The 23,859-nt window shown below is 34.5% G+C and overlaps 3 protein-coding genes across 3 annotated transcripts; all 3 read right to left on the bottom strand.

Moving 5' to 3' along the window:
- Positions 1–2,053: 2,053 nt before the first annotated feature.
- LOC141516804 (olfactory receptor 5AP2-like) lies at positions 2,054–3,004 on the bottom strand. The gene has a single exon (XM_074227778.1). It carries the CDS (start codon positions 2,996–2,998, stop codon positions 2,054–2,056), a length of 945 nt encoding a protein of 314 aa, XP_074083879.1. The 5' UTR covers positions 2,999–3,004.
- An 11,178-nt stretch (positions 3,005–14,182) lies between these two features.
- On the bottom strand, positions 14,183–16,112 carry LOC141516803 (olfactory receptor 5M10-like). The gene is made up of 3 exons (XM_074227775.1): positions 16,050–16,112; positions 14,237–15,170; positions 14,183–14,201 (listed from the first exon to the last, which is right to left on the bottom strand). The coding sequence occupies exons 2-3, from the start codon at positions 15,157–15,159 to the stop codon at positions 14,183–14,185; spliced, it is 942 nt and encodes a 313-aa protein (XP_074083876.1). The 5' UTR covers positions 15,160–15,170; positions 16,050–16,112.
- A 6,065-nt stretch (positions 16,113–22,177) lies between these two features.
- LOC141516802 (olfactory receptor 5M10-like) lies at positions 22,178–23,134 on the bottom strand. The gene has a single exon (XM_074227774.1). It carries the CDS (start codon positions 23,132–23,134, stop codon positions 22,178–22,180), a length of 957 nt encoding a protein of 318 aa, XP_074083875.1.
- Positions 23,135–23,859: the final 725 nt, after the last annotated feature.

Below are 23,859 nucleotides of genomic sequence, written 5' to 3'. Positions count from 1 at the left end.
GCATGACCCAATCTAAATTACCAGGAAGTCAATAAGAATTTATTAAGCATCAGGCACTATGATAAGCATTAAGGATGCAATGAGTCCTTGCCATTTTAATGAAAAAAATCAAAATGCCAATATCTATGTACAAAAGAAAGAGACATGAAACCACAAGCAACCAGGATGTTCAGCCTAATGCCAGAAAATTGTTATTTCATCAATGAAAACAAATCTCTAATTTGTATACATTTATATCTTACCCAGGTTCTCCTCATAGGCTTTGCAACTGCAGGAGAAACTCAAAAGAGGAATCAAACTGAACTCTGATCCCTGCCTTACTTTGGGGAAACCATTTTTAAGTAAAATATTTTTTAGTAAAATAAAGATTTTTTGAAGTAAAAATTTTAATGAAGTAAATATAATTTTTATAGTAAAATAAGGATAATGTTGGCTAAACATAGTAGTAGGTGGTGGAAGCAAAGGAATGACAGGGGTAAGGACTACTTACGGTTCTGAGTGGATGTAAGTACTTTGTTAAAAATTATTAATTCATTTTTAAGGGAAAAAATCAATTTTGTCTCTCTTTTACCTCTTCTCTCCATCCATCCCCAAGAAAAGGAAAACGGAAAACAAAGCTATTGCAACAAAATCAAGGTGTGCTACAGCATACCTCATGGAAACATGGTTGGCCATTGTCCTGATCATTGTTCTTACATTTGTCTAAGCTGTGTATTTTTACATTGTTGCTAACTATATAAGTTGTTGATGTGGTTCTGTTTACTTCACTATTCATTTGACTGCATCTCTTTCACCCATTCTATTATCTCCAAGTACTTACCAACACTTTGGTTCAGGCCCTCATCAACTCTCATCTGGATTAATGCAATAAACAACTCTTTAGTCTGTTTACATTCAGCTTCTCATCTTTTCAATTTATTCTCTGGGAATTTTTCTTAAAACCTAGATCTTTTCATGTTATGCTCTCTATTCAATGCTCCCTATTACCCATAAGAGTGAATATAGATACTTCTTTTTAGCATTCAAAGCTTTCACAAGTTGATACCAACCTACCTTTCCAGATTCATGAACACCCTTTCATGAACGTCCAAATCCAATCAAAAAGTTTTTATATTGCTATTAGCAACTTTATTTACTGTCTCCATGTCTTTGGACTGGTTTTCTGAAGTAACTGGAATTCAACTAATAAAAAAAAATCTTTATTTATATACACACCTCATCCACTTCCAGAAGAAAAATTAAACAAAACCATTACATACGGTGGTCATTCCTGATTGACCACAGTATTGTACAGGGATCAGAAATGGATGAGGTAATATTCAAAGAATTACTGAAACACGAAAAATGACAAAAAAGGGGGATGTGGGGGGGAGATGGGGATCTTGCAGGTATAATAAGTGAAATATGTTAAGACAGAGGCAAGGATACTTTTCATGGTTTGATCGTGGTCCACAGTAAGATGATCTAAAATATTAGATAGCAGAACAATTGTAGATAGAACATTGACAGAAAACCTTAAGGTCTAATCTTTTTTTTTCTTTAGAAAGATTTTATTAATTTTGAATTTTACAATTTCCCCCCCCCCCATTCTTGCTTCCCTCCCCCCACCCCCACAGAAGTCAGTCTGTTAGTCTTTATATTTTTTCCATGGTATACGTTGATCTCAGTTGAATGTGATAAAAAAGAAACCATATCCTCTTTAAGGTCTAATCTTAATCCTGCATTTGATACATGACAGCAAGAAATAGTTTTAATATTTCAGTAATATATTTTGATTCAACTTTACCCATTTACTTTATCAAACTTCTCTGTTTCTACAGTACATATAAATTATTGTTTCCTTGGTTTTCTTAACTAATATTAAATTATTTTTAAACAGAAAAGCAGTCTTTCCAACAAACTAATTTTTTCCAAAGCCTCAAGCTGCTAAAGTATATTCATTTAGTTGTACCAAGCGACTAAAACATTACACAATGCTTTACTTTTTCAATCATCTCCTCATAATGATTTAAGTAAATTGGAAAATAGAATTCATAGGATAGCAGACTGTCCATTATTGAGGCATATATCTCTGTATGACCTTTTTCAGGGCATCCTTCACATCTTTGTTTTTTAAGCTGTATATGAGGGGATTGAGCATGGGAATGACAACTGTATAAAATACAGAAACAACCTTGTCTTGCTGCATTGAATAACTGGAGGTGGGACGTGAATACATGAAAAGAATGGTCCCAAAGAAAATGGTAACAGCCATGAGATGGGAGGCACAGGTGGAGAAGGCTTTGCTTCTTCCCTCTGCACAGCGCATCCTTAAGATGGTGACAAGGATGAAAAAGTAAGAAATTAGGATCATCAAGACACAACTGATGACAATGAAGCTGGAGAAAATCATGATGACTATCCCATTGATATGAGTGTCAGAACAAGAGAGTTTCAGGAGGGGTGGTGTATCACAGTAAAAATGGTTAATCAGGTTGGAGCCACAAAATGACAACTTGAAGGTCATGCCAGTGTGAACAGCTGCATTACTAAATCCACCTAAGAATGCAGTAAACACAAGCAAAAGGCAAATTCTTTCAGACATGATAACAGAATACAAGAGTGGGTAACAGATGGCAACATAACGATCATATGCCATCATTGCTAAGAGGAAACACTCAATTCCCACAAATGAGCCAAAGAAGTAAAACTGAGCAGCACAACCATTGAAGGAGATGGTCTTCTTCTCATCAAAGAGGTTTACAAGCATCCTGGGCGTGATTGAAGAGGAATAAGATGAGTCCACAATGGACAGGTTGCTGAGAAAGAAATACATGGGGGTATGGAGTCTAGGCTCAATCTTGATAAGCAGGATCATCCCCAAATTGCCCACCATGGTGGCTATGTAGATGATAAGAAATACCACAAAGAGAATCAGTTGCAGTTTGGGATTGTCTGAGAGTCCTAGCAAGATAAATTCACTCACCTCTGTTTGATTCCACACCTTGATTTCACCCATGTATCTGCTTATTCAGGTTGAGCTAAGAGAGAGGCCATACCGTATCACTGGTTAGGATAAATAAATGTGTTATGTACTTGCGTACTGATAGCCTAGGCCAAAGATCTGTATTCTATTTCTCAATTTTACTAAATCTCTGTGTAACTTTGAGTAAGTCCCTTTCCTTCTCTTGTTCTCAGTTTATTCTTCTGCACATTTTGTGATTTTCAGTTTGAATGAACTTTGAAATTAGAAGGGTTCTTAGGAAAAAAATATCGTAATAAATTATAGCATTACACAGTCTTAAAACTGGAAGGAACTTTAGAGGAATGTGAAGCTCAACCCATTATTTAAAAAGTTGAATCTCAGGGTACTATGTGGCCCAGGAGTAAGGTCATATAGTAAATGGTTTAACTGTACATCAAACTAACATTTCCTGACCCTCTACACCCATTGGACTTTTCACTGCAACAATAATCTTTAACATTTTGTGTTCTGTTATCTAATCTATGTCTCTAGTCCTACAATTTCTTTATGGTTCCACTCATACTCACAACTGTCCATAATGAAATTATTCAACAATCATCAATTTATAACTGACTTAATAGACCCTAGGAGAGATACACTTTTTTATTTAGATCATTTGCTTTAGGAATATAAGGCAAAACACATATAACATTACTGAAGAATATTTTATGATAAATGCAATGAAAAGGTAAAATCAAGACTCAGAAAAATTCTGAGGAGAAAACTCATTATGTATAAGACACTGACCTTGGCCTTGGTATGAAGATAAGGACAAAGCAATTTGTATATTTGTGCACCTTATGTCAGATAGAATAGAAAATATACAAAGAAATGTACAAACTAATTTGAGGAAAAAGTATTCAGTCACAGGGACCAGTGAAGGCTTCCCTGATGATATGTTATTTAAGTTAAATATTGATGAAAAGTAAAGATTCTTAAAGGAAGAATTAAAAAGGGCGTATATTGTAAATACACTTAAATAGTGGAAAAAGGTGGAATGCAAGATGTTGATATCAGACAGCAGAAAAAAATTCCACTTTGAGTGAGGATGTGAAGTGAGGAAAGAAAAGGACATGAAATGATATTGGAAAAGTGAATGGGAGTTAGATTGCAAAAGACCAAATTGTCAGTCTGAGAAGTACATAGTTTACTACAGAATTGATTGTGAGGCACTAAACATTACATATAGATAGATAGATAGATAGATAGATAGATAGATAGATAGATAGATAGATATAGATATAGATATGAAATAATGGGATCAGAAGCCAAAATGGCAGAGTAAAGGCATGAACTCACCTGAGCTTTCCCCAAAATAACTCTAAATACCCTTAAATAATTATTCTAATCAAATTCCAGAGTGGTAGAACCCACAAGTCAACTTGAAAGATCCAGGGGAAGGGTCTGCTGCAACATGGTGAGAGAGGAGCTTTGAGCAGTATAAGTTGTGCCAAAGGGAAGCAGCCTCAGCTGTCCAGGAACAGGGAGCTATGTAACTGGGTCAGTAGCAGTGGTGGTGAATTCCAGACTTCTCAGTCAAGAGATTGGCAAGGATAGCTTGAAAGGTCAGCAGGAAAAGTCTATGACACTAGGCCTCAAAATTGCAGACCAGACCCCAGCAGATCAGAAGCTGTCCTTGGGAGCAACTGTACCACCAGCAGCTTCCACTTCCCAGAATCTCAGTGCCTGGATGGTAAGGGAGTTGAAAGGAAATAACAGGATTTTCTTTGCTCTTACTGAGGCAGAACTCTTTTTCCTTTTCCCATACTCATATCTGGGTCTCAGTATGGGGCCCCAGTCCCAGGAAAAGGAGCAGAAGCACAACAGACTTTATGGTCATAACAGAGTAAGGATCTTCCTCACAGTTCCAGGTCAGGGAAGGGCTGCTTGTGGTCATCCACAAACCAGAGCACAGGCAAAGAGTGTAGTCAGAGCTCATAAGGCATTAGAAGAATTGAAAACTTGCACATCCCTAGAAATATTTCTGAAAATACATGCAAAGATCCTTACAAACTTTGACAGTGCACCCTGCACCCCAAAAGCAGAGCTCTACATCAAAAAAGAGTTATAATCAAGTCACAGACAGGGGAAATGAGCAAATGAAGAAAAAATATGACTTTAGACAATTACTATGGTCATATGGAAGATCAGAAGAAGATAACATCAAAACTTCTATATCCATGGTTTCCAAGAAAAAATATGAATTGTCTCAAGCTATGGAAGAGCTAAAAATAATTTTGAGAATCAATTAAAAGAGATAGAGGGAAAATTGGGAAGAGAAATGAGATAGATGTGGAAAAATAATAAAAACCAAGTTAGCAGCATGGTGAAGGAGATATTAAAAATATTGAATAAACTAACATCTTAAAACAAGACTTGACCAAATGGAAAAAGAGGTCTAAAAAGTCCATGAGGAGAAGAATATCTTAAAAAGCAGAATTAGTCAAATGGAAAAGGAAATGCAAAATCTCAATGAAGAAAATTATTCTTTAAAATATAGAATGGAGTAAAAGGAAGTTGATGACTTTGTGAGAAATAAAAATAAATAAAACAAAACCAAAAGAATGAAAAACTAGAAGAAATTTTGAAATAGCTCATTGGAAAAACAACTGACCTAGAAAACAGATCCAGCAGAAATAATTTAAAAATATTAGACTACCTGAAATCCATGACCAAAAAAAGAACCAGATGACATTTTTTCAAAAAAATGTCAAGGAAAGTTGCCCTGATATTCTAGAAGCAGAGGGTAAAATAGAAACTGAATATATTGATCATATCCTGAAAGAGAACTCAAAATGAAAAATGTCAGGGATATTATAGCCAAATTTCAGAGCTCTTAAATTGAAGAGAACATATTGCAAACAGCCAAAAAGAAGCAATTCAATTATCGTGGAACCACAATCAGGATAACTCAAGATTTAGTAGTTTATGCATTAAGGGTTTATAGGACTTGTAATATGATACAGTAGAAGACAAAAGAGTTTGGAAGACAACCAAGAATCAATTATCCACTAAAACTGAACATACACTTTCATGGAAAAAAGATGGATATTTAATGAAATAGGGAACTTCCAAACATTCCTGATGAAACAACCAGAGATGAAAAAAAAATTTGATCTTCATATACAAGATTCAAATCCATCATATAAAGGTAAATAGGAAAGGCAAATTATAAGGGACTTAATGATGTTGAATGATGCTTATATTCCTGCAAAGGACAGAGTTGTGACAACTCAAATGAACTTTCTCTTTAAGTCAGTTAGATGAAGCATATATAGACAAGGCAAAGGTTGAATATGAAGGGATAATAGATTAAATCGTTAATGAGTGAGAGAAGAATGATGCATCCAAAGAAAGGGAAAGAGGGAGTTATAATGGGATAAGTTATTTCATTTAAAAGAAGTAAGAAAAACTTTTTCAAGGGAGAAGAAGAGATGAGGATTAGAGAGGAAATGAGTGAGTCTTACTTGCTTCAAAACTGGCTCAGAGAGGTAATAATATACACACTCAATTGGGCATAGAAATCTTACCCTAAAGGAAAGTAGGAGAGGAAAGGGATGGGAGAAAGGTGGTAGGGTCAGGTGATAGAAAGAAGGTAAGATTGTTGGAGGGGGTTATCAGACACAAAACACTTTTGAGGTGGGGAACAAGGTGAAAAGGAGAGAAAGAATAGAATAAATGGGGATGGAGAAAGAGGCTGGAGGGAAATACAATTAGCAGTAGGAACTGTGGGGGAAAATATTGAAATAATTTTCTCTGATAAAGATCTCATTTCTCAAACTTAGAAAATTGAGTCAAATTTATAAAAAAAAATAAGAGCCATTTCCCAGTTCATAAATGATCAGGTGATATGAATATTTTTCAGATGAGTTATCAATGGTATCTTTTTAAATCATTTTTTAAAATGACCTTACTCACTATTAACAGAAGAAATGCTGGTTGGAACAATACTGAGATATTCTTATATTGAATTGTCTAATAGGACAGAAATAGAAAATGACAAATGTTTCAGGGGGTGGAGAAAAAATGAGACATTAATGCACTGTTGGAGGAATTTTGAAATAATTCAACAATTCTGTAGATCAATTTAAAACTCTTCACAAAGGGCTATTACCCTCTGACCTAGCAACACCATTACCAGGTCTTTATTCCAGAAGAGATGAAAAATAGAAAGGAAAAGGATCTATTTGCATAAACATATTTATAATAGCTCTTTTCTGGTGTCTGGTAACTGGAAACTGAAGGAATGCTCATCAGTTGAGAAATGGTTGAACCAAATGTGGTATGTGATCAAGATGAAATGCTATTCTGTTAAAATCAATGATGAATAGGATGCTCTTAGTAAAAAAAAATTGCATGAGCAGATGCAATGGGAAATGTATTATATACAAAGTAATAGCAATGTTGACAGATGATCAGTTGTGATTGATCTATCTTTTCTCAGCAATGCTATGACTCAAGAAAACTCTGAAGCAATTATGATAAAAAAATACTATGTGTCCTTAAGACAGGACTAATGATGTATGAATACAGATTGAAGCATACTTTATTTTACTTTATTTTTCTTGATGACTCTTTTCTGGGAGGGATGGAGTTATATATACTTTTATATGACTAATGTGGTAAACCTTTTCATAACTGCCCAGTTTTAAACTACATAAAATAATTATCTTTCTCAATTAGGGGAACTACGGTAGGAGAAAGAGAATGAATTCACAACTCAAGGCATTAAAAGTGAATGCCAAAACCTGTTTTTCCAAGTAACCAGAGAAAAATAAAATTAAATATAAAAAATCTAGTTGTGGGACTTCATCATCAGATCATTGACTTAGCATATTTATTTCAGAAACTAAAGATTATTGATAGGGAAAGGAAGGTAGAGGGAAAATATATATATGAAATAAAATAGAATGGCATCTGATTGTTCATAAAGTTCTGAACTATAATGGTGACTAATGAGTGTTCAGGAAGGCTGGTAAGACAATTTTATGATTGTCAAATGATTAGATATTGAAGCTGTGAGGGAAAGGACAGTCAGGAGGATGAATCTGAATTTATAAACCTAGATGACTGGGAAGATAATGGTGCTGAAAACAGAATTAGAGAAGATTCAAAAAGAGTATCACTTGGGAAGGTGATAAATTTTATTTTATACCTGTTTGAATATTTGTTGCTGAAAAATTATTAAGGTAAAGCTATTCATTTGGGATAAGAACAAACCATTTGATAAAAACTTGGGGTATAATCTATTGGAAAACAGAAAAGTAGATATAAACTAACTGTAACACATTATACCTACATAAGGGTACAAAATTTAGACATAAAGGTTGATACCATAGCATATAGGAGCAAAGAATAGTTTACTTGTAAGATCTAGGGAGAAGGGGAGAACTGATGACAAAAGAACAAAAATATGAAATTCAAAATGAGTATTTTTGATTACTTTAAATGAAAAAGGGTTTGCACAAACATAGCCAAATGCAACCAAGATTGGAAGGAAAGCAGAAAGCTTTCACAACAAATATTCCTTATAAAATCCTTATTTTTTAATCATATATGGAAGGATATATGTATCTTGTGTAGGGATTATCCCTCCATTTTTAGCTTTTTTAAAATGTGTTATCGACTCCCATTATTTTGAGAGCTCCTTGAGGTAAGAAACTATTAGATGGTCATTTTTTAATATTTCCAGTATTTAGTGGTTAATGAATGCTTATGGACTCTGAATCTGCTAAGTACATAACATAAGTGTATTTGTATATGTAGCATTAGTTGACACAATAGATTAGTTCCATGATCTGATGAAAAAGAATGCAATTGCCTGAGTTCATGGAAATTCTGCTGTTGGGATAATGGTTATTGAACATATAAATAGTTACCATTTATTGCCCAGGTAAGATAGAGGCTACTGTCTCTCTTTCTAAACACAAACTTGAAGGTTGCCTAATTCAAAGAAAAATCACTCTCTCTTGGCACTCAGAGGTATCCCACACTCTCAAGTCTCACAGAAATTAAAAAAAAATAAGATCCCAATGATATTCATTAGAAATAAGGTTAAATCATTCAGATAATATCTTTAACAGAATAAAATACTATATTTGAATACAGGTAACAATTGAACCCAGCTAAAGTAAGCGATACAGATGACCAGTATTACCCTATTACTCACGTGTCTGATTTTTTTTCCCTTACCATTCAAGTTACTTTATTGTGCTTGTTATAACAATAGCAACCAAAATAAGGAACTAATAACAAACCCACAACTTATGCATTGCTATTTATTCCTTTAGCTTTCACCACTCTTGCCTCCCTGTGGCTGTGGTTTTGAAGAAGAGCTTCTTCTAATGCTTATGGTGCTTCGGTGTGGAATGTATTGCCATGTCCCTTCTCCTGGTTTAGTTCTTCTTGTCCTGTTTTACCCAGGAGCTTCTTATTTGGCTCCCTCTTTACCAAAAATCTAACTATTCTTTGCCATGGGGATAAGAGAGAAGCACCAAATCCCAAAGATCTAGAGAGATCCCTGGGATTCTTGCCCTTTCTATAGGCATTCCTGGAAAATGTCACATGTAGCTTTGAGAATGGAATTGAAACTTTGATCCCAGAGCTAACTAAATTAAATCTCAAACAAATGAAATCTGCCTATGTTTATTAATACTATAGGGCAAATTTAAAAAAAAATACTCAACCCCCAGAAAAGAATCCCCAAAGAAAAAAAAAGTCACAGTTAAAATACAGAATCAAATGGAATAGTAGATAGAGAATTGAGTCAGGAACTAGTTCTGTGACCTAGAGTAAGTCATTTAATCTCAATCTGCCTCATTTTCCTTATGTGAAAAATGGGGGTGATGACAAAAGCTCCTGAGGTGGTTGGAAGAATTGAATAAGATCATATCTATAAAGTATTTAGAACAGTAACTGGAAAACATTAAGAACCTTATAAATTCAAGTTTATCTTAATCATCTCCCACATCAATGACTGGATACTATAAACATGCAAAAAGAAGCAGTTCAGTTATCAAGGACCTACAATCAGAATGGTATAAAATAAAGCACCTTTAATTAAAAGTGAGAGATCTTATAATATGATATATCAGCAAAAATAGTAAAAATAAAGTAGAATGAAAAGGAAAAGAGATAAAATTGAAGAGACTTTTAATGGTATCTGAGAGAAATGACTAAACAAGATGTGATACAAAAGGAATCAAAAATAAAACATATCCAAAGAGATGATTCCAAAGAAGCTTGGATAGGATGGATTGATGTAGTTAAGTGAACAGAACTGAGAGAATAATTTCTACAAGGTAACAAAAAGAATTTGAAAACTCTGATTAATACAATGGCCAACCATGCCTTCAAGGTAGCAGATATGAAGAAATTATCTGCCTCCTGATCAAAAGCTTCAGAGGAATAGATTTTTGTACATGATCACCTTGGGTATTTGTCTTTCATGATTGACTATACTTTCTCTAAGTTTTTAGTGTAATAGGTAGATTAAAGGAATTCTTAACAATAATTTTTAAAAAAGCCTGATGTAACATTTTTCTAAATGCACAGAAGAGAACAGAGTGAAGTTTAGAAGAAACACACAGTTAAGAAAGGAAGTTTTGAAAGTAATATGTAGACAAAAACAAATAGTATAAAATGAACATTTTTTCTTATAAAGTAATCCTTTTGCATTCTGCTTTGTGCATGTGGAAATGTTCTCTTTGGTGTGCTTCAGGTCATGATAAAAATATTAACAAAGGTATATCAATTTTTTATTTTTCTCTTCTATAGAAGACAATCAGAGAGAAAAGACACTTGGAAAATACTTCTGTAAAAAAAAACAAACAAAAAACCACAGCCAGAACTCTAGAGAAGAAAACACAGCCACAGAACCCAAAGAACATTGAAAAGACTAATAAAATGATGGAAGGAAAGTATAAGTAGTAATATCAGAAATTATTTCAAGATATCATTTGTGGGAAAGAAAAATTGTGCATTTAGAAAATAGTTTGGAACATGCTAATGTAAAAGTGAGCAACCTAAAAAATAGAGAAAACGGGACTCAAGAATTCAGTAATACAATGGGGAAATTAGTAGTGGACTTGTGAGAAGGCAGGGGCATTAATGTGCTTTTATTGGAGCTTTTCTAGATGGAAGGCCTTGATGGATACTTGTTAAAATGCTGGAGAAATATATTGAATCCAATTTTAATGTCTCTCCAAATTAAGAATTTTTGGTCTTTTATTCCTTCCAATTTCAAAATTTGATGTCCTAGGGTTCTTCTTGGCTCTGACATTCTGTTAATATCCCTTTCCATGATCAGTATTTTCTATCTAAGATCATAACTTTCTTCATTACTCTATTGTTCATGTTTACATAATATTCAATAATAGTCACAGAGATCAGAATCTTTACCTCTGTCCATTTCTATAAAATCAACATATTATCTAGAAAATCAACATTCACTCACCATTGACTCAAGCAGATTTACATGGGAAAATAGTAAAATGAAACAAGGATCATGTCTGGAGGATTTATAAAACAAGCATGTCATTAATTTCCCTATGTCTTTGGACAGAGGTTTTCCAAGAATCCACCAATTGTAATAAAGGAATAATCAATTGGAAAATTGGTCCCATTAGATTGTGACTTATGGGGATTTTTTCCCCTTCAAATAAACCCAGAAGGAACAATTTAAAGTTTTTCATTGAGTATAAAATTTGAAATTAAATATTCATCTATAGAATTTTGTTTTTTCTTTATTTTGTCTATTTAGTTTGTTTCTTATTTTTTAACCACATAACAGATTTAATGTAGCACCATTAATGAATGATTTTTTCAAAATGATACTATGGGATAACAACCAAAAATCTTAATACATTAAATAAGAGATGAGAAACTGAGATTCACAGAAATCAAATAATTTCTTTGGGATTACATTCAATAATGGATGGATGCCTATGATCGGTAGAAAAGGAGTCAAATTTCCTTCACATAACATTCCTGTTCCAGTTGTTCCAGAAATAATCACTTCTAATAGTCTGTGATGTGAGGAAAATGTTTGCATAACTAGATCTCATTATATCCCTTAATATTTAAATGCATTGATATAATAGATTTCAAATGACATCCCATCACTTAACTTTTTTTTTTTTAGTTTTTGCATGGCAATGGGGGTTAAGTGGATTGCCCATGGTCACACAGCTGGGTAATTATTAAGTGACTGAGGTTGGATTTAAACCCAGGTACTCCTGACTCCAGGGCCAATACTCTATCCACTGCACCAGCTAGCTGCCCCCCATCAGTTACTTTCAATCTTCAGTTTTCAATTGAATTCAAAATAAATGCTTTATTAGCTAAAATGTCTCTGCAGTTCCAGTAACTATCACTATTGGACAGTATGATGTCTTTTTTTCTTTCTTTCTTTTTTTTTTTTTTTAGTTTTTGCAAGGCAGTGGGGTTAAGTGGCTTGCCCAAGGCCACACAACTAGGTCATTATTAAGTGTCTGAGGCCCAATTTGAACTCAGGTACTCCTGACTCCTGGGAGGATGCTCTATCCACTGCACCACCTAGCCACCCCAACAGTATCATATTTTAATGGAAATAAGACACTGAGTTTCAAAAAGCCTAATGTCAATTCCTAGATATGCATTGGCTGAGTATCCATCAGTCAATCAAAAAGCAATTTCTATTTGCTTGTCATTTGCCAGGCACAAGGGATGTAAGACAGGAAGGAAAGTTTAACTTTTAAAAGATTGTGCCACTGGTCACAAGTCACAACTTTGTCTTGAACTTTTATGACATGTATTATACAGTTAGGGGGGAAAAACTGTTGTTAAATTAATTTTTTTCATTTTAGCCAAGAATATAAAGAAGAAACTGTTTTGGAATAAATGGAAGTGTTGAGTTAAAAGAGGCCCTTTGCAAAGTTTTCATTCTTCAATAAAATATTGTTAATTAAAAAAATAGTCACTTTTGGTTCACCAATGGAAGCAATGACTTTTTGATCAGAATGTTTAAATGTTCTCCTTTAAAAAACATATCAAGTGAAAGTCACTGACTACATGCCCTAAAGAACTATACTGCCCATGACTAGATAGCCAGGTAAAGCACCAGGCACGGATTTTAAGGTTTGTCGTCCCTGTGTATTCTATTATTCTGAACACACTTTGCTCCTCAAACATTGTTTCCTATTTCTAGGAGCTATTTATCCCTAATATCAACATTGGGAGTACCATCCAAGATTTTTTAAATACTCCAGATATAACTGTCAAATTTAAGTAGCTCTTTGACTGAGATGCCACCCTCAGAACACTAGAATTATTAAAAATATAAAATGTCAGGGTTCTCTAGATCTTTTAAGGTAACAGCTAGAGAGTTATACACTTTTCAAATACTAGTAACAATTATTGTTGAGCTCCCCCATCCCTGACAACAAACTTAAATTTCCCTCTTTTCAATTGTTCCTACTTCTCTCCCCTGGTACAGAGCATATCTAAATCTTAGATCAAGACAAGAAATTCAGATATTTAAAGTCAGTGATCATGACTCTCCTCTCCAAAACCTCATCATCAAATTTTCTCTTCTCTAGCTTAAACACTCATGTTCCTTCAACTGAAATATAAAACCATGAAAAAAATCAAATATAAAGATAATATGATATTTTAATATGAGGAACTAAAGGTTTCATATTTTTAAAATGCTGAACTAGTTTAACAAAATTATAGAAATGATTAAATATTCACTTCATGAAGATAAGGTTATAAAGGAAAAAATGTTTCAGTCAAATTACAATTTCGCTTTATTAAATTTTGTTTTTATTATTTTTCTCCCACTCATTGGGAAATAAAAGAAAGAATTAAAAAAAACACTTATAACAAATGTTCATCATCAAGTAAATAAATGTCCACATAAGCCACATCAAAAATGATTTCATATCTAGCAACATGAATGAAGTTTTGAAAAACTAATGTCAAAAATTGCAGCCGCAAATACATATAGTTCCAGAAACTGAGTGCACTTCAAACATACATTCTTTGTAATATATGATGAGATCTTCTATGTCATGATGAATAAAAAATTATAATCATTATTAATAGCAATGAAAATTATTTTATTGAAAATATGTGTTTCAGATACTATTAGCCCCAGGAGTCATGAGTTCTCCTTAATACTCCTTTGAGAAGGTTAGGCTAAATTTTTTTCATGATACTTACAAAATTCATCGTAGTATTTTCATGGAAGACTTTCGCTGGAATATTTTCTTCAAGGCCTCAATAACATCCTTGTTTCTGAGACTATAGATCAAGGGATTTAGCATGGGACTCACAAAAGTATAAAAGACGGCAATCGTTTTGGATTCCTCCACAGACTGCTCAGAAGGGGGTCGTAAGTACATGCAGAAGAGGGTCCCGTAGAACAAAATGACAGAGGTTAGGTGGGACCCACAGGTAGAGAAGGCCTTGCGTCTGCCTTCAGCAGATCGGATTCTCAAAATGGCAGCAAAGATGAAAACATAAGAACAGAGAATGGTGAAGAGGGAGCTTAGGAGAGTAAAGCCAGCCACGATGAACATGGCCATTTTTTTGACATAGACATCAGAGCAGGCCAATAACAGGAGAGGAGGGTCGGCACAATAGAAGTGGTTAATTGCATTGGGTCCACAGAAGGATAAGTGGAAGGTCAATAGGGCCTGGGAAAGGCCATTCAGGAAGCCATAGACATAGGGAAAAATGACCAGGCAGAGGCAGACATTCTGGTTCATTTTGGTGGTGTAATGCAGAGGGCTGCTGATGGCTACATAGCGATCAATGGCCATTGAAGCAAGGATATAAAACTCTGTGATCACCAGAGCAATGAAGGAAAGACATTGGGTGAAACATCCAGCATAGGAGATGACCTTTCTCTCTGAGAGGAAATGGACTAACATCTGAGGGGTGATGTTGGAGGAGTAGCATAAATCGACAAAAGAGAGATGGCTGAGGAAAAAGTACATGGGGGTGTGGAGTCTTGGACTCCTATGAATCAGCATGATCATGCCCAGATTCCCCACCAGGGTGATGATGTAGATCACTAGGAAGATTATGAAAAGAATCTTCTGCAATTCTGGATCCTCCGTTAGTCCCAGGAGGATGAACTCAGTTACCTCAGTGTGATTTGAAGGAGACATTTTCTCTTGTCCTATCAATTAAGAGATGTACACATCAACATTTTGAGAAGGACTTGTGATAATATGAAAAGTAGTACTTATTTCACTTTAGGATGTTCTCTCAGTATTAGTATTTGCATACAACTTTTTAGGTTCTTTTCCTTTTTTTTCTTTTCCTTCTTTCCCTCTCATTCTGTCTCCCTCTCTCCCTCCTTCTTCCCCCTCTAACCTACACACACAAACATAAACAAGACTTGTCACATAAAGGATACTATCCATTTATGTGTGTTTACAAGCTACATTTATCCTACCATTCTGAAAGGCATTATGAAAAATCAATTTTTAAGTTTACATGAGAATAGAAAATGTGATTATACAAGAGGAATATTTTATGAAATCTAAATAAAAACTAACTAGGCAGCTAGACGGCATAGTGGATGTTTTTCTACTACCTCCCACATCCCTAATCTTTGTGACCTTGACCATGTTTCTCAGAATCAGTTTCTGTATCTGAAAATTGGAGCGATGAAAAGCATTACCTTGAAGGGCTGTCATGAAGTTTAAAAGAATAATTATATATAAATTTTTAAATGTTTTCTTCCTAAAATAATAAACAAATGCTAACTGATATCATCATCATCATCATCATCATCTTCATCATTAATCACATTGCAATTGGAACTCATTTTTGTGAGGAAAAATATTAATTAAGGTATGCAATTATGAGAGATTTTTAATAAAGTTACCCACCTTTGAACCTATCAAGTCATGACTTTAATTCCTCTTCCATCAAATAAATGGTTGTTTTTGATTACTTTTTCTTGTCTTTTCATGTCATCTATAAAATCAGGGATGCTAAGTTCTACACTAGATAGATCATTAGACTTAAAATCATGAATTCATGAACTCACACTTACTGGCTGGGTGGCTCTTGGTAAATTACTTCATCTTGTTCGGCTCAGTTTCTATATTTGTAAAATGATCTGGAGAAGGAAATGGCAAACTGCTTCAGTACCTTTGTCAAGAAAACTCTAAATGTATTCATGAAGAGTTTAATATGACTGAAAAATGAACAACAATATAAAATCATGGTGTTCTCAAAGAAGCTCTCAGAGGTCCTTTCTTCCTTTGATATCCTTTATTTTTTTCCCCTAAATCTTCTTTCAGCTTAATAATCTAGGAACTTAATAATCCAAAGGAAAATGAAAAATATTGGAATAGCAAGTTGTCTTAGATATTTAAGAACTTGAAATGTTTCAGATAGGATAAGTGGAAGGTTAATAGGGCCTGGGAAAGGCCATTCAGGAAGCCATAGACATAGGGAAAAATGACCAGGCAGAGGCAGACATTCTGGTTCATTTTGGTGGTGTAATGCAGAGGGCTGCTCATGGCTACATAGCGATCAATGGCCATTGAAGCAAGGATTTAAAACTCTGTGATCACCAGAGCAATGAAGGAAAGACACTGGGTGAAACATCCAGCATAGGAGATGACCTTTCTCTCTGAGAGGAAATGGACTAACATCTGAGGGGTGATGTTGGAGGAGTAGCATAAATAGACAAAAGAGAGATAACTGAGGAGCCATAGAGTTCACACTTTTTTGCAGTTCTGTTATTCAATGGGCCCTTTCAGCTCTACATACCTTTCTTATGCATGCTTGTTTTTTGCATTCAATTATTTATTTATCAAAGTATTCTGGCATGATTAGAAGTTTTTGCTACAACTACTTAGGTCTCTCAAACTGATGATCAAAAGACAGAGCTTACTTAAGTAGTGATCAAGACTGGAATGAAATGACATATGTTGACATTTTTATATTGTGCCAAGTAAAACCTTAAATATAAATATTATATAGACATGCAGAAATGGGAGCAATTTTCCAATTTGTATACATATTAGTCTTTTCACATTGATAAGATAATGTATGGGTAATAAAACCTCAAACAAGGTATAAAAACCAAAAATAAACAAAAATAAAAACAACAAAAATATTGCCTACCTGTCATAGTGGTGGGGCCTCTGAATAGGAACTCATTGTTTATTTCAGAAGAAGGGCATGGTCTGAGTTACTATCCTTCCATATATCTTCTTGTACTGGGTTTGAACAAATGATCTCTCAGAAACCTTTCCCTTTTAAGACTATGATCCAAAATGGTAAAGTAATGGATTTGAATCAAAATATATTTCTTGGGTGTTTTCTCTGAAGCATGACACAGACCCACTCCCAGGAAGTCATAACAATTTTCATTCATTCATCCAATATCCTTAGGGACCCATATCAATTAGAGGAGTTTTTGAGCTTGATTCTCCTAATTATTCATGCTCCCATGTGACTTAGTGGTACCTTTCTTTGCCTCATAAATGTGTGACTGAAGGCTTGCGTGGGCATTTACTAAAATTTAACTATTGGAAAGCAACTGGTCACTTGATACATTTATAAAGAATCTTTTAGTCATAAAAGGCCAGTAGTGGACAGAGTGTAAAATTTTGGAGTCAGGAAAACCTGAATTCAAGTATAAATTTCAGACTGTTCCTAGAGGTGTGACCCTGGCCAAAACACTTGACTTCCCTCATTCCCAGGTTGTTCACTATAAAATAGGGATAATAGCATCTGCCTGACATGGTTGTTGAGAAGATCAATTGGGAATTCAATATGTGAGGTGTCTTTAAAATCTTTCAGGTTCTATATAATTATATTTTTATCCAAAATACTAAATAGGTTATGTATAGTTCTATGTTTAAATTTTTTTACTTCAGATTTTCTTATAGTGAGGAAAAGACATATAGTTGATTGTAGAAAGTGAGCAAGGAATGCATTCGCAACAATTGCAATTAATTTTAGCAAGCATTTCAAGCACTTAATAATAGAGAATTCCGCACTTGAAACTTAAGCTCAGAGTTTATGATGAGAGAATATTCAAAGCTCCCACTCTTCCTTCTCCTCCTCCTATTCCTATTACTGCTTCTATTGCTGCTTCTACTGCTGATCCTGCTACTACTATAGAGGTAGAGATATTAGTTCATTTAAATTGCAGATGACTCAAGTAAGACTAGGGAAGGAAAACTAACCCATTGATGAAAAACAATTTTTAAATTAATAATAATAACAAAAGAGCCAGCATTTCAGCATTTGCATAGCACTTCAGAGTTTACTAAGATGGAGAAGTGGATTGGAGTCAAGAGGACCAGAGTTTAAATATGGTCTCAGACACTTACTAGCTGTGATTTTGGGCAAGTCATCAAACCCTGTTTGCCTTAGTTTCCTCATTTGTGAAATCAGAAGACAAATCATTCTAGTATCCTCACCAAGAAAACTCTTTTTATTTTAGGTTTTTGCAAGGAAAATGGGGTTAAATGGCTTGTCCAAGGCCCTGCAGCTAGATAATTATGAAGTGTCTGACACCGGATTCGAACCCAGGTACTCCTGACTCCAGGACTGGTGCTCTATCCACTGAATCACCAAGAAAACTCTTAATAAGGTCATGAAGAGTTGAATGTAACTGAAACAAGAAAATAAACAAGGCTTTCCTAATTCCAGATCCACCTCTTTATCCACTGAATCATCTAAGTGCTTTTCTATTTGAATTTTGAAATGTTTTCTTATTTTAAAAATTATTGTATTATGCTCTTTCTTATTATAAAAAAAGTTGTTTTTTACCTCAAATCTAAATTTTCCTCTTTATTACTACTGCTCCTTGCTCCTAGTTCTGTCTTCTGAGGACAAGTAACATGTTTAATCGGTGGCTAGCATGTCATGAAAACCTTTAAAAATATTTGAAAGCAGTAATCATGAGAATTCAATGCAAAAAAAAAACAGGCTAAAAAATCAATATGTTCAAGGTATTAAACTAAGCTAGGTATTCAAAAACCTAAACAAATAAAGTAGTCTCTCTACTCAACAATCTTATATTTTACTTGGAAATATAACAGGTCTTGTTACATAAAATTCTCTCTTTTTTAGACAAGATTGCCAAACTGGTAGGTAAATATAATGATGAGGCTTTAGTTTGCATAAATTTAGGCAAAGCTCTTTAGAAATATCCTCCTGTATTATTCTTGTGGAGTACAGAGTTGTGAGTTCTAGATGATAGTACAATTCCATGGGTTCAGATTGCAGCTAAATAGCTAAGTATCTCCATTGTAAGAGTTTTCTAGTGGAGCATTCCAAGGATCAGAGCTTGTTCCCAGGTTATTTAACATGCTTATCAATGAATTGAATAGAGGTAGGGTTGTTTGTTCATTTAAACCCATTTAAATTGCAAATGACATGAATAGGGAAGGAAAACTAACTCACTGGATGAAAGACAAAGAAGAGAAACAGACTATTGGACTAAACCTAAGGAGAAGAAATTCAATATGGATGAATGCAAAGACTTGCACATTACAGATATAATAGATAGGGAAAGGAAATAAGATAACAATTGTAAAAATAAAAACCCATGGTTTTCAAAGTCTGTAAGTTTGTGAGGGGTCAGTAGTTAAAGAACAAATTTTAAAAAATCATTTTGGGCCAGAAAGATCTTAGAAATAAAGAGGAGATAGTTCCAGTGTATTCTGACTTAGGTAGCATTGTATTTGGTTTGGGGCACCATAGATTAAGAAGTATAATGGCAAATATTTTGGAGGGTGTCTAAAGGAAGGCAATTAGGATGGCAAAGGGCCTTAAAGAGCAGTACAGAAGGGGAAGGACAGATAATGGATTTGCAAACTCTCTTCAATTGTTTGGGCTATTATGAAAATAAAGTTAAGAGGAGTTCTATCTGGTTCAAGGGGACCAAATTGGGGCAAATAGCAAAAAATTGCAGAGAAAACAATTTAGGCTTGAAATGGAAAGAAGGTAGGGGAAGTGTTTGTTCTTTAAAATTATAGCTAACCAAAAGTGGAATGAACTTCCATGAGAGCTGGGGGTTCTCTCCTTAGATGTCTTCAAGCAGTAATCGGAATTTGGACTCCATGACAATACTGTAAATCAATAGTTTACTGGATCAGTAGACCCAATCTGCATTACTTTTTCCAGTAGCATTCAGAAGCACGGGAGTCACAGAAGAAAAGGCTACACAACCCATGGTTGAAATTGAGCAAAATAAGAAGAGCAAAAAGCCAAGAGAACAGGGGATTTAAAGGGTCAATGTAAACTTAAACTGGTCAGAATATAAGGTCTAAGATAAACACTAAAATGGAAGAGAATCTGAATTGGAGTGAAGATGGACTTGGTGAGCAAGGAGTGGAGAAAGCCGGGGTAAAAATGGTTTAGAGGAGTTTGTAATCATCTGACATGGTTTTGAATTCTGTTGTGACACTCACTACTTGCATTACATGGAGTAAATAACTTTCCCTCTCTTTTCTTCATTTTTTTTTGGCAAATAGAACCACAATACCAAGAAAGACACAACCACTCAAAATATTATAAATCAGTTTATTGAATCATACAAGCACATGACTCCCCAGCCCTTCTGTCCCCTAGGCAAGTATGAAACAATGCTGAGGCAAGTACTTTTGTATAACTTCTTGAAGGGATAGGTATCCTTTGGTGAAATGATGAATGGAATTAAGAGCTGACATTCATACTGTTTCAATGTGGGCAACCCTCTCTGCCTTTAGAGAACAAAAATAATGCTCTCCCTCTTCCACGTATGTGTCATTTGGAATCTCTAGCTGCTTGCTTGTAGTGATTTTAGGTTTAAGTTTCTCATTTGACATATATTTGCTCATTTGATTCTCATCAAAGTCAATTGGGTAAGTGATGTTCAGTGGTGTGTTGGAGTCAGCTCTAATGGAGAGCTTATAAGAACTGACTGTTAAAATATCAATGTGAAGATCTACCTTTTTGGCAATCATCAAGTGCTATGAATAAGGACTTGATTAATTGATTTTTGACTATCTAAGATTTAAGAAAGCGATGGAGAAAATATTAATAAAACATTAAACTTAAAAGTTTATCATTAATAGTTTTTGTTTCTGAAGAGCTCATATTAAACCCTTAATAGCACATTATTATTATTAGTATTCCCATTTTCTAAATGAGGAAACAGAGAAACTATGATTTTTTAAATGTCAGAGACTGGTGAGTTCTAATCTCATTCGTTGGCTACACAAAAAGCAGTAGAGTTGCATAGTAACAAGAGAGAAAGACTTGGTTTTAGGTAAATTTGCAAAAGTTCAAATTCTAATACAGACACTTCCCAACTGTGACCTTGTATAAATCACTTAATCTCTGCCCCAGATTTCTTATCTGTAAATTGGAAATAATAAAATACCTACATCCCAAGGTTGTTCCAAGAAATTAAATATGTCTATGCGTGTTTATGATTGTTATTATTTTATTGCTTTGAAAGCCCTTCTTCAAATTGTGAATAATTATGAAATTTTTAATGAATTGTTTACAGATATCTAGGTATTAGGAACAGGGAATGTTAGGTGTTAGGACCTGTGATATCATTTATATAGTGGACTCTCATATCATGGACATTCTATCAAAGCAGATTGGTACAATCTATAAGTTATAAGATTCAAAAGCTGCATAGACCACCAACATGTACAATGAATCACATAAAATGACACAAGCAGTATATTTCAAAGAGCTGAAACTCATCCCTTCCCAACTCAAAGGCAGAACTCTATTATATCATGAAGCTTCTTATGAAGAGAATTGCCAGAAGAAATATCATTAGCAGCATTAGTACTATTACCATTATCATTACATTATTAACTGAATTCTCATTACCAATCAATATCGCCAATAATAAAAATTTTTCCCAAGGTGATATTATTATATTCTATTGGATTATGTGGCAGGCAATAGGAGAGGTTTCTCATTCTGGCTTGTGTCTGCATTATAAAGACAAGATGAAAATACAATATGATGAAAGGAATACTTACTTGGAAGTGGATAAGAAAATTGACTCTGCTTCTTACTGCTGCTACTTATTTGGTAACTATAAAAAAAAGAATTTAGAAATAGAAATATAGTATATCTATTAAATGGAGAGATGAAAGTCAAGCATTGTTTATTTATTCATGATTCTATCATGCAGCGTGTCTATGTAATACATCCTGCCATTTTCATGAAGAGTTTTCTCTTGAACATTTTTTTCATAGCCTCAATGACATCCTTGTTTCTGAGACTGTAGATCAAGGGATTTAGCATGGGACACACAAAAGTATAAAAGACGGCAATCGTTTTGGATTCCTCCACAGACTGCTCAGAAGGGGGTCGTAAGTACATGCAGAAGAGGGTCCCGTAGAACAAAATGACAGAGGTTAGGTGGGACCCACAGGTAGAGAAGGCCTTGCGTCTGCCTTCAGCAGATCGGATTCTCAAAATGGCAGCAAAGATGAAAACATAAGAACAGAGAATGGTGAAGAGAGAGCTTGAGAGAGTAAAGCCAGCCACGATGAACATGGCCATTTTTTTGACATAGACATCAGAGCAGGCCAATAACAGGAGAGGAGGGTCGGCACAATAGAAGTGGTTAATTGCATTGGGTCCACAGAAGGATAAGTGGAAAGTCAATAGGGCCTGGGAAAGGCCATTCAGGAAGCCATAGACATAGGGAAAAATGACCAGGCAGAGGCAGACATTCTGGTTCATTTTGGTGGTGTAATGCAGAGGGCTGCTGATGGCTACATAGCGATCAATGGCCATTGAAGCTAGGATATAAAACTCTGTGATCACCAGAGCAATGAAGGAAAGACACTGGGTGAAACATCCAGCATAGGAGATGACCTTTTTCTCTGAGAGGAAATGGACTAACATCTGAGGGGTGATGTTGGAGGAGTAACATAAATCGACAAAAGAGAGATGGCTGAGGAAAAAGTACATGGGGGTGTGGAGTCTTGGACTCTTATGAATCAGCATGATCATGCCCAGATTCCCCACCAGGGTGATGATGTAGATCACTAGGAAGACTATAAAAAGAATCTTCTGCAATTGCAGGTCCTCAGTTAGTCCCAGGAGGATGAATTCAGTTACCTCAGTGTGATTTGAAGGAGACATTTTCTCATCTTCTGTCAATTGAGAGATTTACCCTTTAGCAGGCATATGAGAAATGGTTTGATTAATATGAAAGCTAATATATCTGTTTATGATTCTTTACCAATAATCATCAATATTTGTAAATAGATGTTTAATTTCACTCTTTCTTTTATTATCTATTTTGTTTCTTTTTTTCCCCTTCCTCTCCTTTCCTTCTTTTTCTTTCTTTTCTTTTCCTTCTTTCTTTTTCTCTTTGTATGGATTTTTTAAAAAAAAAGGAATGTAAATTGGTATTATAATGTGAAAGTTATAACACAGGCTTGTCAAAATACTATTCTGATTTAATACTGTCTGAGTGGAATTCTATTTTTTAATGAAGAATAAGGAAGCCATCCCTATTCCTTCTGAATTAATGTGACTTCCTTTGTTTCTTGCCATCTTTGAAATCATACTGATAAATCAGATTGCTTATGAAGTCACTTCTAGCTTTAAAATTCTATAATGAAATATTTTTTAACAGTTTCTGTCTTGTTTTATATAGTTCCAAGGTTTTTCCTAAGTGTGATATTATATATCTTAAAGGACTTTCCAATTCTATGATTTTTTTTTTGTTTCTCTAGTTGCATTCTTTTGAGTTAAATTGATCTATTTGTTAAAACTGTGCTGCATGGAGCAAGTGGTAAATATGGAATCTGTGGCTGGCCAGAGTCCTGAAGTTAACCTAAAGTGTCCTCATTAAATTACAA

Source organism: Macrotis lagotis, chromosome 3 (genome assembly GCF_037893015.1).
Source record: "Macrotis lagotis isolate mMagLag1 chromosome 3, bilby.v1.9.chrom.fasta, whole genome shotgun sequence".
Classification (NCBI taxonomy): Eukaryota; Metazoa; Chordata; class Mammalia; order Peramelemorphia; family Peramelidae; genus Macrotis; species Macrotis lagotis.
The sequence above is the reverse complement of the archived record's forward strand: the minus strand, read 5'-3'. Positions and strand labels throughout refer to the sequence as shown.